We start from the raw sequence: 16,062 nt of genomic DNA on the forward strand, positions 1-16,062 counted from the left end.
AAGAACCACCAAAAGACATAAACGGTGTTAGATATGATAGTGTAGTCGATGACTTAAGGGATCCAAAGATACATGTAATATTTCGAGATAACCAGGCGTATGCAGAATATCTAATTAAGTTCAATAATGCACGATATTAACACCACCTAAACCAAGCTCTGTTGTAGATAAGTTTGAATGATACGCACACGCTGATCAGCAAACTTTTGCACTTTTTCAGGATTGAAATGATTTTAACTCTTCGACATTTACTTTCGTATATACGTTAGTTAAGGAAGTTCAAACATATATTGTAAAAACCAGAAGGCAAAGAACAGGGTTTGTGATTTGCTGAATATCAACACATATATAGAATCATTTTAACCTGCTCCTGGTTTGAAATAACTATTTGGAAATTTGATGTTTCTAAATCGTTACATTATGGGAATTTGGATAATGCTATGTAATGCGAAGTATACAAACTGAAATTTACATATAGTGTGATAAAAAGAAAGGTAATACTGTGGTTTTTCAAAATGCTTGATCTTTGGAAGAATAAGATACATCATGGAGTGACATGCTTTCAAAGACTAAAAATGTTTTCTTAGACTTGAAAACTTATTAACATTTTGAATGGAGATAATATTGTATTTTTTGTTTAGTTCTTCAATGTGTAAAATGCCTCTTTTATACTTAACAAAATTAACTTTGTCACTATCCCCTATAGTTATCTCTCTGTTATCCTTACACAAAGTTTTAGATTTTTTTCCCATATGAAACAACTTTACGATTTTGAATATTGTATCATGTATGTATTACTATTTATATAAGAATACTTCTGATTTAATATTATTATTGGATTGAAATAAAATTTATTTCCATTTATAAATGTTGGAAGAGTAATATAGACTTTTTAGTAAGAAAAAACATTGAACGTCCATTTTCACTCAACTAGTACACATTTTGTAAAGAGACCATCTTAAGCCTACTCCGAGGGCGGGATTTTACCGCTTTGCTGAAGAGCCATTAGCGGCGTGTTGCTGCTCGTTGGTTGGCTTGGTTATTCTTTGACACACCTTCCAGATTTCCATTCTCAAACTCATCATTTATATTATGATTTATGCTAAGACTGATAGGGCTTATTTATTGAATTTATTTCTGTCTTATACTATAAGTGTATGTTTTTCTTTCTTATGTACGAAACAAGACAAGTATTTAGCACATTGATCAACAAAAGATAAAGTGCAAACTATATATCTGTTGAACTAAAGAAACACAATAAGTTTAACATCACAAACTGTACATTGTAAAGATCAGAATGAAAGTTTATCTGCCAAAAAATCACAAAGGAAGATTAAAATGTACACCCAAAAGATTGCAACAACCCGCTTTACAATGAAATATGAAATAAGTCTAACCCATACGGATTTTCATAGTAGCATAGATATTTTTTGAATAAATTCATATAAAAAGAAAAATAATGGTTTTTAAATATTTTTGGTACTAGTACATTTTACTTCACTCACATTTTTTTCGGGTCGTATATATCAATAAAATTTTCACCATTTGTATTCATGAATGATAAGCATCAGTCGCCTGAAAAACTATCCAGTAAAAGTAAACATCTTTCAGCATCAACAGTTTTGTTTTTTTAAAAGGTCAGACACACGTTTCGTCTATATTACTACACAGTTTACTTAACAACTGTTAGAAATTTTATGCAATATTGATGTTAATGAGCACGTAAAACCATAAATCCGATGAAATTGTGATAATTGGTATAAATGTTTCTGTCTAGCGTATACAGTAAAACAATCGTATCTTAATAGCCATACGCACTGAACTTTAACGAAAAAAAAAGTGCCTATAATTGAGCACAATATTCGAAACAAGCGTATGGTGCGATCTCTTACAATGAAAGTAGTAACTTGATTTGTGTTTTTGTTTTATTCAGTACAGATTACTGGTGTTTATATGTTTGCTTTACACATTTTGTACGCAATTTTTTTGCAGGAATTTAACAGGAGGTGTTTGTCTCTTTTTTAACTGAAAGTCATATAATATACATATACGCATATATGCAAATAGAATTCTTTAATAGGTTTGCTGTCTAATGGGTTATTGTTTTACTTCTTTCATTGATGATATAACTAGCTTATTTACTCTCAATATCTTACTTTTCTAAGTATAAATTGCTGTATGGAATGGATTGAAATTACTTAATTGATTTTTGTATACGATTCAAGTTATTATTTATGTGTTCAAGATTTGCATAGGTTAGTTTATAAAAAAATTGTCAGATATTCGAACTCCTTTTTTCCCCTACAATACAGGGTAAACTATTTTTCACTTTTCACTGCGGATTGACGTCATGGAATAAATTAAGTCTTTGGTACAGTACTAGCTGACATGTATTTTCAGTTTTGTCTTACACATGCACTTCATGTGTATTCATGATTTTACTAAATAGTGGACTCTGTTGGGAGCACCTGCGATATACCCGGGTTTCAATAGGATTTGTTCAGTCTTCAAAATTAGATTTGTCTTATATTTTTGAATGCGATGGCTTTTTTTTTTTTATTAATTTGTTTTCAATGAGTCTTTTTAAATAGTTAATAGTTAACATTTTTTTGTTTTGAAAAACTACTGCTTGTCTCTCTCCAATTTTTTTAATATAAATATAAAAAAAAACAATCATACAAGTGACCATACATAGAGACAGTAGTATTACAATAGGGTATTCTGGTTCTAAGTAGGGCAATCTACTATTCAAGTTTAGCATAAATAAATCAAATATCAATTTGTGTGTTTCTTTTGATACTAACCACTTGGCTCTTTACTTATACATCTCATCAAATGTTATTGTGCAATTGTAAATTTTAATTTTTCTTGTCTATCATTTTGCTTATGATCATTCTATTGTTTCTATGGCAGTGAGCATTATTGTAAAAATATTCCATGATACTAACCATCCTCATCTTGCAACGCCTCTCCGTAGAAATAAAAGAGGGTTTCTGGTTTCAACAAGTCAAAATCTCCCCATTGCACATGTGCTTGTTCCCATTTGACACATAATCAAGCTGGCAACGTTATTACTGACACTGACCTCAACATCGTCAATAACACGTCCCTACGACATATAGGTTTCAAAGGTCTGAAAGATCCTGAGCCTAAATCCCTCACTTGGAAGTCCAACTTCTCAATACTAATGGATTCAGTCGAGGATTATGTCAGGCAAATGGCTTAACAAGAGAGAGAAGACGTAGGTACTCTTTTCAAATGAATTAAGACTGTGAGGTCATTGATACAAATCAAAATTAAGAAACTGAGTGTGTCTATAAATACCCATTCTACGTCAATCTTTAACAACCAAATTTTGCAAAACATTTGACCTACCTCTCTAACAAATATGTTGTTTTCCTTGCATTGAAAGCCCACCATAACAGCATTTTTGTGTGTAAATTGCATTAAATAAACTGCTTGAGAAATGAATAAGATATTGCCAATTCATTTGGAAACTCAACATTCACTCCCACGACACTTTCTAAACTAAAAATTCTAGATAATCATAGGTCTGTTCTATGTTCCTTTTAGAATCTGAACCCAAAAATAGAGATCTGGATCTTGCATCACTGTATCGGATACTTGAACTATACAAGTGTCCTTACAAACAACGGTATATAACAGGGACTTCCAAGTGCTCCACGAAACCTCTTTCTAAATTATAACATCTATTTTATCAGCAATCTAATCCGGGCTTTTACGTTATTTTAAAACTGCTTATTTTAAAGGTGGCGAGAGTCAGATGTGGATGCTAAAATACAATATAAACAACTAAAGCTCTTTCATCTTGCAATAGTATTAAATCATTTTCTATACTTTACTAAAGTTTATCCCATTCCAAACCAAACTAAAAATAAAAAGAGTTGGAATTGCTTTGTTTCATAAAAAAGAATGGTCAACGTAGATACAAGAATCTTGTCTTAGGGAGGTATAAACCTTTGTTTGTAAAACCTCACTCTGATTAAAACAAAACATTATCTGAAACAGACATGTTCAGTTGCTTGTTTTATGGATTGACAACATATTTGTAACGTTTGGAGGACGTGTTTTTAACAGACTGTCAACATTCCCATGGGAACCAATTGTATTTGATCTTCTCGACTTGTGCCTTTATTCTTGCATGTCTTATAAGGATCACGTCATACAGGAACATCTCCACTATATAGATAATATTCTCTCACCAAATCATTTAAAATTCTGAGAATATGTTGAACGCATCTACCCGTTCGAAATAGGGATAAAGGATACAATAGATGCAATTCAGTATGCCTCATATCTTGACTCTCATCTGGAAATTGCCAATGAGGGTCCGTCGTTAACAACACTTTACGATAAAAGAGATGATTCAGCTTCAAAACGTTCAATTGTAAACTTTCCATTTCTATGTAGCAGCATTATCACCTCCTCCCAATTGCTACGATATCCCTGGGCTTGTATATCCTTTTGCGATATTCACATGGAAGCTTTTAAACCAAGAGTTTAAAATCGTGCAGTTGAAATCATCTCTTCGTAAATTTTACTGACGCCATCACAAGGTAGTTGACCGTTATGGGATATCAGTTTCGCGGAGGATTTCGGATATGTTCATTTTGTCGTAACTACGTTCCCGTTTTCAAGAAAGTGACCTACCATATTCGACTATTTACCGGGATTGTAATGATTTGAGCAACATGAAAGTGTCACATGTGGAACAGTATCTGCTTACCCTTCCGGAGCACCTGAGATCACCCACAGTTATTGATGGGGTTTGTGTTACTTAGTCTTTAGTTCATGAAGTTGTATATGATGTGTCTGGTTTACTATTAATTTTCTGTTTTTCTTTTCTTTTATTGCCATGGCGTTGTCAGTTTCTTTTCTATCTATGAGTTTGAATGACCTTCTGGTTTTTTTCGCCCTTCTTTTGTTACGTCTATGGTCTTTGATTAAAACTGCTGGTAACCAAATTGATGATATCATGACACTATTTACTTGAGTCGAGGTTTTTCTTATCGAATTTTTTCATCTTGATTATGTGATGATATATTGCTATGATGTGATACTGTCTAACATAGTGTTTTAGTTATATTGTGTTAAGGATGTGATGCTAGAAACAAAACGGTATTTAATAATTCCTTTTTAACAAGGATGTAATCTAAAATTTTTGAGATAACACTGACTTGTATACAAGACCCCATAGCTGATGTTAAATTTCAATTTGAAATTGAAAGTCCTGCTCAAACTTTTAATACAAATAAGTTGCTTTAGCCAATATTCAATCTAACACGGATGAACTGTCTTGGTTACGATAGGTGTAAATGAATGGAAAAACCATTTGAAAACAAGCACTCGCTAAATCTGCAAATTAGCATTTTTAAGTTGTTTCGCTTCTGTAAGAGAAAATTGAACCCATACTACTGGAACATTGGAGAAAACTTCACCACTAAACAGGTAATCTGGAAGGTAAGCCATTTACATGATTTACATACAATTCTTAATAAAACAGGCGAGGAAATGGCACTGATATACCCAAGGTGGCCAAGTGGAACACGGAGATGGTGGATACCCAACTCACAAAAATTAGCCTGATTTAAGTCATTCCTTCAATCGGGTTTTCATTTCATCATAATTTGATTGACAGTTATCAAAATCAGATGGAAAAATGTACATATATGTGTCTCAGCCAGACTCATATCCTCTTTTTTCGATTATTTTATCACTTAGTGCAGAAAACACATAAATTTTACTTACCATGATCAATATTTTTTGTGTCACTTGTTAGACAGTAACTGTTTACTTGTAGAATAATCTGAGTTCGTTCCCAGTATTAAGGATGTTTGCCTATCTTGAGTTTTTATTTATGGCATGTATTCAATATTGTCTGGTTTTATTTAAATGTTGTACCCTTACACATTTTGCGAACTAACCCATACTTTTTGTTATTGATTTATTACATATACTGTAAAAATCAATCTTTGAAAATCATATAAAATCCTTGTTGTATGTTCTTTATTTTTGAATGAAAAAACGTACAAGTGATACATATTATGAATCATTTCCTACTAAATTTTCAATGGCTTATATCTATAAAACAAGCACACGGCCCATTATTTTTTTTTATTTTTTTCAAAAACCCTAAATTTATATAGTTCCAATTTATGATAGTCTTTTTGAAAGCTTGTCATTTTGAAAGTGAGTAGCGTATATGAGTATTTGCAACTCAATCATCTTGATTTTTTTTACTTTCCATCTCTTTAACGAGTGTCATTCAGACCATGTTTTTGTCTTTTTTCCTCAGCGATTGTTTCCTATTTACACTCTTTTTTTTTTATCTATTTATCAATCTTCTGCAAATTATAAAATTTCATTTGAATTGAATAGGAGATTTGGGAACAAATAGTTTCGAAAATTTATCTACGATGCTATCTATCAATAAATATCCCCGTTTATCTATATGTATATCTCAATTTTCGTGTATTATGACAGATTGTTGTGAGGATGGTGAGCAGGTACATCGATTCCCTAGAATATTTACTGTCACTTCCTGATTTTTTAAAATTTTTTTATTTGGTGCCTTGTTTTCCTTGTTTTATTAGTCGAATCAACTTTACAGCTGCTGTGTCGTTTGGTTTTAATCAAAATATGTTTGCCTACTTAACAACATAAATTCGTAAAACGTTGTCGATCAGCCTAGACATAATTGAAAGATATCTTCTAGCCATTAAGAAATGGCTTATCATTTACATGTATTTTCTCTTTCTTAATCTTTAGTTTCATTTTATCAGCCGTAAAAAAAAAACCTTGCCAATCAAAGAAAAAGACTTGCCAGGTTTTTTTATTTTTTTGTTTCCATATGGCAGCAAAAAAGGCAATAAGAGATCAATACATGGTTTTCAACAACAATAATAAGGGGTCTGCTATGAGACTTTCTTTTAATCGCCGGAGGTTTACACGTTTAAAATACATTTTATAGATGGAAGAATTCTCATCATCACCTTAATCAATTATTTATATGGGGTACAGATTATGATTAATATATAACAAAGATACTCACTGACAAGTGCTTAAAATATGTTCGTTAATTTACGGTGGATTAGACCTCAATCTTTCCTTTTGAATAAGGATCGTGTGAATTACAAATCGTACAAACAATATCAACAACAAGGGAAGGTTAACTATCTAGTAACTTTAATTCAAAGTACATCCAAAATAAGAAAATCAATACGACAAGTAAGTATTACTGCATCATAGAATTATAGCCATTACAGAAAAAAAACCTTATTTTTTCGAAACACTTAAAAAAGGGGGTGGAGGGAAGTGACGAAATAGCTTTAACTACTCATGTTTATATTGAAAAATACGTTAAATATTTCATGCATGATAATATTAATAAGAATAAACAACGGATTTCAACTTTTTTACTTTAAATTGAATTCGTATATTATTTCACACTCTTTCCAACATAGTTCAATACACGCTGTAATTGTCTTGTTCTTCATACAAAACTTTACACAACACTGAATAGCATGGAATTCGAAGAAACAAAACACTCAGTAATAGATGAAATGACCAACCCAAATCATTTGGCTCTTTACCACCATATACAGAAAGCACAATTATCATATACAGGTAACCTGAAATAACACAAATAGAAAATGTTTGAAAAATACCTTTTCTCATAACAAAACTGATTTATCAGAAGCACAGCCTGAATGAAATCACTACAAATACTTTTTACTTTTTATTTTGGTACATTTTCTTCATCCAACCTGCTTCAATTTTTAATGAATTGGATAACAGGACTTTATTGCCAGCATACCCTATATGCATGAGAGAGGGGACGAAGATGCTAACATATTTTAATATTAGAAACGAAACAGAATTACTGTACCGTTTCGATGTTGGTTTCTGTTAGTTTCTTTTTTGTTCACAACATAATAATATTTATTCATCAAATCTTGCTTGTTACAAATTTCACCAAGAGTCCAAGCTTCTCTTTATGTACCCTGTTAAACTCCACTATTTATCCAGGGACATAAATAGCTAATCCAACTTATTAACTTACAAAAAATAATATAAAGTATGTATAATTGTCCTTTATAGAGACTTATCAATGATACATTGGAAAACTTGATTTCTATGTATCTACTGTTTTATTAACTTCATTTTCAAAAATACTAAAGACCATCAACAGTATTTGTTCTCAACTCGGATATATAATATGACTTATCATAGAAAAACGAAATAATTTTTCAAAGGGTAATATTTACTATCTGTGATTTTATATCCAAATACAAGATGTTGCAATTTAATATCAAAATCTATTTTACTTCTTTCAAAGAGGTCATAGATTTTTTGCTAAATTCTAGTAAAATATCTACACTTCAGAAAATAGTGATCATAATCTTGTTCTTTGTTACAAAAATTACACTTATCAGTCTTAGTTACTCCCCACTGCAATAACAGTTTTTTTATTTATATATAAACAAAACAATGAAATAATTTCCACTCTAAATTATTTATTTTTTTCAGTCATATATTCAAAAATAAATTGGCACAATGAATTCATATTTAGAGTGTCTTTTGTTGGTAGGATTCTAAGCCATCTGTTTTTCCCTATTGACGTCTCTATTTTTATACTAGTCTTATTAAAAAGAGTTATATATATAACAGTTTATTGGTTTATAATGTAGTCTCGATTATATGTTTTTTTTTCATATGCTTTTTTTTCTCTGAATATTATCTGTAGTTTGGACAAAAATGTCTTTTTGAAACTTGGATGCATTCAGTCCTGATATCTATGATGAGTTTATTCTCCTGGTATAGATTTTTTTTAATTTGTGAAATTCAGAGATCCAGTTTATTTTGAACTTTATTTTGTTTAGAATATAGATTTCCGATGATGACATTTTATCATCTAAGACATCATTTATGTAAATCAGATCACGGTTAATCCATTTCTGAAGTATAATGTTTGCTACCAAGACAGGTCGGGAGCCTCTAGCCTTTGTTGGTCTTGTAATTTTTTTAAATTTTAGTTTCTTGTGTACAATTTGGAGATTGGTGTGGCGTTCATTGTCAGTGAACTGGTGTATGTTTGTTTGAGGGCCAGCTGAGGGACGCCTCCGGGTGTGGGAATTTCTCGCTTCATTGAAGACCTGTTGGTGACCTTCTGCTGTTGTTATTGTTTTTTATATGGTCGGGTTGCTGTCTCTTTGACACATTCCCCATTTCCATTCTCAATGTTATTACTACCAAATTTTATAAATTTACTTTGCATATAAATTGTTTTATAATATCGACAAATGTGTCTGGTTGCTTTGTTTGCACCCCCCCTGCCAGTCGAATTCCAAGACTTTATTACTTCGGTTTTGTTAATAGGGATTTTAGACGTGACGTCATTTTAGTCATTACGTCATTTTCTATGATAACAAAGAGATGCTATTATCAAGTAACGTTTTTTTCATATCAAATGTAAAAAAATTGAAATTAACATTGTGCTCATTTCTATATATTACTACACTGAATATATATATTATACTCAAAGTCTCATGCCAAACGATACCGGAAGAAAGAAAGAGATGTCTGCGCAAATACAGAAAAATAAAAATGTTAGAAAAATAACGACTTTGAGTTCATTAGTACATTGGAAATTATATATATATTTTAATTGATATTTCTAATGTTAAAATAAACGAACGATACCAGAAGGACAGTCAAACTCATAGATGAAAAACTAAACTGACAATGTTATGGTTATAAAGGAAAAAAGCAGACAAATAAAAGTACACTAGACACAATAAAGGAACCTAAGAATAAGCAACACGAATCCCATCAATAGTGTGTATGATTTCAGGTGCTCCGGCAGTGTAAGAAGATCCTGCTCCACATGTGGCACCCGTCGTGTTGCTCATGATATTACACACCTGGTCTAATTTGGTAGGTCACATTAGGGGAATGGCAAAGGGATTGTTATTACGACATTAGGAACATATCCGATATCATCTATGAAACGGTTACTCCATAAAGTTCAACCAATTCGTGATGACGTCCTAAAAATACGAAGAGATGATTTCAACTTCATCATTTAAAAACATCCTGAATGAGAAACACGAAGGTTGATAGCTTTGGACCATTTATGTTCAAACATCTTTATATTATGTGGTTGTGTCTTTAAATCTACAATATTGATTTCATACAAAAACTTTGCAAGAATTGTACACTTGAGAGCGCCTTTAGGCAAGTTCCATATAATTACTGTGACTTGACTGTAATTCAAATCATTCATAATCGTGACCTAATTACAATTTGTTTCATAACACCAGACGGTTCAACTTACCATATATTATATCACGAGTTGGTTGACCGTTATGGAATAACCGTTTCACAAATGATAGTGGATATGTTCCTTACGTCGTTAATACAATCCCCAGCCCTTTCATGAATCTGACCTACCGAATTAAACTATTTACCGAATTTGTAATCACATAAGCAACACGACGGGTGCCACAAGTGGAGCAGGATCTGCTTACCATTCCGGAGCACCTGAGATCACCCCTAGTTTTTGGTGGGATTCGCGTTGTTTATTCTTTAGTTTTCTATGTTGTGTCATGTGTACTATTGTTTTTCTGTTTGTCTTTTTTATTTTAGCCATGGTATTGTCAGTTTGTTTTAGATTTATAAGTTGAACTGTCCCTTTGGTATCTTTTGTCCCTCTTTTATAGCAAACTGCTGTGGAAAACTGAATCAAGTCGCAAAAGTGCAACGATGTAAAGCAAATCATACTTTCAATCATATATTAAAGGGATAGTAGCTACGATTTTGACAAAATTATGAACAAGTTTTTAAGCTGCAAAAATCAAAGATATGTTCTAAAAATAAGCAATAGAATGTTTTCATTAACTGCAGAAGTGTTAATAATTGATAATTTATATCGTGATGCGTGCCTATTCATCTCATTAATTTTGCATCGGGTATACTTCCCGAACTTTGCCGACACAGCGAGTGAGATAACCAATATATAAATAGATATGAACGCGTGCTTTTTGTTTTCTTACGTATTTGTTAATTACTTTATATTTAGTGTACATATTGGACGCCATTTATCAAATTATGTAAATAAAAAATAAAACAAAAACCAGCATATCATTCCCACCCAAGATTCTCTAGCAATGACGATATTATACACTTATTATTACATTTGTATGAACAAACAATGCCGAAAACGTATACACGTATGTGTGTGTTGAATAGGACCTCCATGAAGGATACACGTGAAGAACAATACTAAATCGTAGCCGTTGATTTCTCTAATTTCTTCTAAGGTGAGAGAATCCTGCCCGTAAATTTATTAACATAATTTTGAAAATAATGAATGCATTGCGATTTATTTTCATATGATCTGCAATTTTTATTTTAATTAAAGTAATGTAAACAAGTTACGCAAACCGTCGGCTGCTTATGTTTGACTTAGCATGCGTCGTAGGTGTTTTGAGTGATTTCAGTTATCGATCTCATTGACGGTTTTCATTTCTAATTGACAATAATTTGTCTGCACCTTTTTTTTGTTTCTTTTCTCGCAGAAGCTGTAAATTCACGTACCATTTCCGCTATAACATTCCCCTGTTCGACAAGTTTCCCTTCGAGGCACAATGTGCGATTGCGCATTGGGAACTGAAGAGTTCAAATCGACATAGGTTTTATGAATAAGGGTTGGGCTTAACATCGAATTATTATCTATAGACAAGAAATAAATGTAGGTGATAAATGTAAAGTAACCAGTACTTGTTTTAATCATAATTATTAAACTTTTTGTACAAAATCCGGCATATAGATTAAAAAAGTAATTGTAATGAAAATCGTAGCTACTATCCGTTTAAGTCTTAAATTTTACTGCAATGATAATTTGAAATCTCACAGATTTTGTTGTACTTGTCACGCTCAAGAAGAGAGGTAGCAGTTTTGAATTGCTATAAAAATATCCAAACTAATATGTTTACAGTTTTTCGTTCGAAAAGTCATCTATATTAAAAAAATCAGATGGCATTTTACTTCAGTAAAATATGTGTGAAATATCAATTAGTTATAAGAAAGTTTCCATGGAAAAAAAAAAACGTTCTTTTGAAAAGTCTTCTATATTCATAAGAACAATGAGTAATCTACCAAAAAAATTTTGACAAAGACTTTATTGCACTTATTCCTAGACATGGTATTTTGGCATTCAGCTATATGAAATTGACCCCATTTTTTTTAATGACTGAATTTCAAAAAAATTAATATCTTATGTTAGAATTATAAGTTGGTTTTAACAGAAATTGAAGGAAAGATGATTCAACATTTCTCCTTAGAATTGTTTTTTAACTCCCTGTAAATTGATCACCTTCCTTTACATCTTTTTATTTGAAAAATAATGTTATTCCAAACTCCGTTTCAAAGTTTTAAGACGGAAATAAGCATATGTTTTACTGCATAAAGAAAATGTTTTCACAGCTGTTTCAACAATTATAATAATTCCGATTTTGAACGTTATGGTTCTGAAGATAAACGAATATCTGCTTTGTGTATTTTACCAATTTAGATATGAAACCGTTTAGAATTTGTTTTGTGTTTTTTTAATTTTTTTTGTGTGTTGAAGCTGTCAATTAACTTTTCATAAGAACCAGGATATAAACTTTAAACGCTAGATGTGTGTTTCGTCTTAAAAAAATGGTATTAAAATTGCGGTAAAGACCTAATGAAGTACGAAATAGAAGAGCACTGATGACCCGAAAATCGAAACAGTTTACCAAAACAGATAAGTAAAATTTATTCATAGGGCAAATATCCTTAATATTTTGAATAATCTAAGTTTTGTAACAATTAACTTATGATTATGACCATTAGCTAATAATTCATATCTACACAGAAGTGCTGACTTCTCGGCTGGTGATATCATCGGGAACGCGTTTCGTCTACATAAGGCTCATCAGTGACGCTCAGATCAAAATAGTAACAAAACCAAACGAGAAAAAATTTGAAGACCATGAGGACCTTAAATTCCAAAAAAGTTGTGTTAAATACGGATAAGGTAAGCTCTGCCTAGGATAAGAAAATCCTTAGTTTTTCAATCCATTCATAGTTCTGTTAAGCAGGCATTTTCCTAAATATTTGGCAAATTCGTTCCATTAGTTTTATTGATTCGCTACAGCGAAAACATAAATAACTCCTTTTACATATTGATGTTTATACATGTTATAATGGCTGTGGGATAGCACCATTTTTTGAAATGGTTTATTCTTTTAAAATACTTTGATCTCAATTATGGTTTTGCTGGACTTAAAGTTTAATTTATCTCATTGTTGCTTATACCTTTATCAAACTGGCACACGCGGTCCAATTAAGCAATTCATTGATTAGGTTAAACAAAAACAAGGCATTAGTACAGGAGAAGTCAAATTACCCTATCAGCTTAAATGCGCAAATATAGGAATTATGTTTTGATATTATGATTGATATGTGTACTTACCATTAAAGACGTTAGTACCAATTCCCCAAAATACTGTTTCATAATTTTTTTTCTTCAAAAATAACCAGACAAACCAAGGAAAAATACAGAGAGTATCCAAAATAAGTTGAAGAATAAAAAAGAAACGTTCTGCTCCAATATGGCCTGTAAAAGTTTTAAATAAACAATATCATCATTTAGCAATAATAAATAGTCAATACATTTGCATGAAAAATCCTAAATGTTTTGCTTACTTTGACAATAGACTTGGATGAACATTATCCAATGTTTAAACAAGCATTTTGAAATTATAAATGAACGTTACATGCAAAGTTAAATTTCGATTAAGACATGTGCTAGGTGTAATGAAGGTAACAACAAAAGAATGATGACGAAAAGACAGTGGCAACCCTCGAATTACCCATTACAAGTCTAAGACGGTGATAAAAACACTACCAATTAATGTCTCGTCAGTGAATTGCGATACCAAAAACAAATAAATATTAAAAATATAATAATCATAAGTTGCGGTCTCTTTTGTCGATCTATTTGAATTGATGTACAAAAAATGTAAATATATTTATTGGAACTATCAACTTTACTAAAGGTTAAACAAATAGCATTCGAAGAAACATGACTAATGCATTGCTTTATCAGCTAGGTGTGACTTGGTAATGTTTGGTCCAGTTATTATATAACAGAAGACTAATTTTAGCATCAGTTTGCATAAAGGGTCACGAGTTTCACACAAAATGAGATCAAACATTCTTTTGTCAATCTTGTTGTAAAAGAATTATACGAATATAACACTATCAACTTCTCGTTCACCAATATAGTTGATTGTCCTTAAACTTAACAATTCAAAGTTATGTTGAAACATTTCCCCCTGTATACTAGAAAAAAAGGATACAACCAATGCAGAAAGTCTGACTCAAAGCTTAATTAAAATCTATCTGAGTGCCAGTTGAGAGCCACGTTTTACGACCAACGAAATGATAGTAGCTTTCCAATAGTGAAATTTCCATTTCAATGTAGCAACATTGTTTCAGTGTCTGCATACGAGGTACACACCTCCCGGGTGATTAAATAATCCAGATGTTGCCATTCATTATTTCCTTGAAAGATGATTGCTACCTACAAGTAGGTTATTGCACAAAGATGTCCATGTAGTGAATTTGAAATCATCTGTTTAAAAAGGTTTTGACATTTTTTGAATATGGCGATGCGTATGTTCCAATTGTCGCAATCACCATCCAGTCCTCCTTCCACCTATGTGACCTTTTGAATTAGACTTATAACCTGTTTAATGTTTGGATGAGCAACACATTGGTTGAGACATTTGAAGCAAGAACTATTTCCATCCCACAAAATTTAATTTTTTAGTTTTCTAGTTTTTTATGTTGTTTTTGTACTGTTGTTTGTCTTTTGTCGTATTTCGTTCTTTACCATGACATTGTCTGTTTATTTATGATTTCTGAGAATAAAACTTTGGTAAATTGCGCCTCCTTTTTGGAACCTTTTATAAGGGACACATTTGATTTACGGGCTGGTATGTTGTTAACTATATTTAGGTCCACACCATAATGCTGCAGATTTAACCTAATAGTAATTAGATCTCGGAGCTTCATCTTTCAATCTCTTTGAATGAATAAAGGCAAAAACAGATCTTACGTACAGGAAAAAAAACACTACTTCTGAATTGTATTGATACGATGTGACATTAGTAAATTGGTTTTCTTACCTTTAAACGGTCTAGACGAACAACATGTTACATTGTAGAGGGATGATATTTTTGTATTGTATAAGCATTTTTTCCATAATCCTTCATGATTTTTACCGTCATCCGTCCAATAATCTGTACTGATACTAACAAACATTAAGTAGTATGTTATAAGGAAATACTGTGTTACAGCAGTAAGGATTATTCTATTACGTAAACGCATTACTTGCTGTTTCTAACCCAAAACATTCGAATATTGCGATAGAGAAGGCTTATGTTTTTTTTAATCAAGTTTGAATCTGGACTTAATACTAACATATATTTATACAGTTTATCAAAGTCGTTGCTATCATGAACTTGACTAGTTCAAATATTTGATTAGCCCTTTATCGTGTTTATTATATGCATTGATTCATATTTTGAATTGATTAGAAACGTTCTATATTTTTACAATAGATATAAGGTTTTATTTAGGATTAAGACATAAAGCAAGTATGAATCCTTGGGAAATCTCTACAAACGTAGTTCTTTTAGTTGCATTCTTATTCTTTAATTATTCATTTTGGTCAGGACAATGGTCAAAGTCTAAAAACGATTCACAAGGTCTATTTGAATGGTGCTTTAACGTAGATGGTGAACGATGCTGTCAATCCGTTTCAGACAATGAGATTAACACACAAGGTATGTGGAAGATTTACAAATTTAAGGCAAAATAATTGTCATAACGTTTTGATTTTCAAACGATTCCTACTAGAAAATGTGTTGTAGAGACCATGAATAGATATATGATAATTTATTGGGAGGATTTGGTTTTTATTTGAAACCCTTTGTGACGGGCTAA

At 31.5% G+C, this 16,062-nt stretch overlaps 1 protein-coding gene across 1 annotated transcript; it reads right to left on the reverse strand.

The window, feature by feature from the left end:
* Positions 1 to 7,420: 7,420 nt before the first annotated feature.
* LOC134695989 (uncharacterized) lies at positions 7,421 to 15,466 on the reverse strand. The gene is made up of 3 exons (XM_063557497.1): positions 15,243 to 15,466; positions 13,523 to 13,666; positions 7,421 to 7,652 (listed from the first exon to the last, which is right to left on the reverse strand). The coding sequence occupies exons 1-3, from the start codon at positions 15,442 to 15,444 to the stop codon at positions 7,486 to 7,488; spliced, it is 513 nt and encodes a 170-aa protein (XP_063413567.1). The 5' UTR covers positions 15,445 to 15,466; the 3' UTR covers positions 7,421 to 7,485.
* Between the last annotated feature and the right edge of the window lie 596 nt (positions 15,467 to 16,062).

This window comes from Mytilus trossulus, chromosome 14 (assembly GCF_036588685.1).
Source record: "Mytilus trossulus isolate FHL-02 chromosome 14, PNRI_Mtr1.1.1.hap1, whole genome shotgun sequence".
Classification (NCBI taxonomy): Eukaryota; Metazoa; Mollusca; class Bivalvia; order Mytilida; family Mytilidae; genus Mytilus; species Mytilus trossulus.

What these genes read in the sequence shown, in the direction of transcription:
- LOC134695989 (XM_063557497.1), bottom strand. Translation starts at nt 15,444, where the DNA reads ATGCGTTTACGTAATAGAATAATCCTTACTGCTGTAACACAGTATTTC. An exon ending in TTCGTCTAGACCGTTTAAAG is followed by an intron (nt 13,667 to 15,242) that starts GTAAGAAAACCA and finishes AAACTTTTACAG; the next exon opens with GCCATATTGGAGCAGAACGT. An exon ending in TGGTACTAACGTCTTTAATG is followed by an intron (nt 7,653 to 13,522) that starts GTAAGTACACAT and finishes GTGTTATTTCAG; the next exon opens with GTTACCTGTATATGATAATT.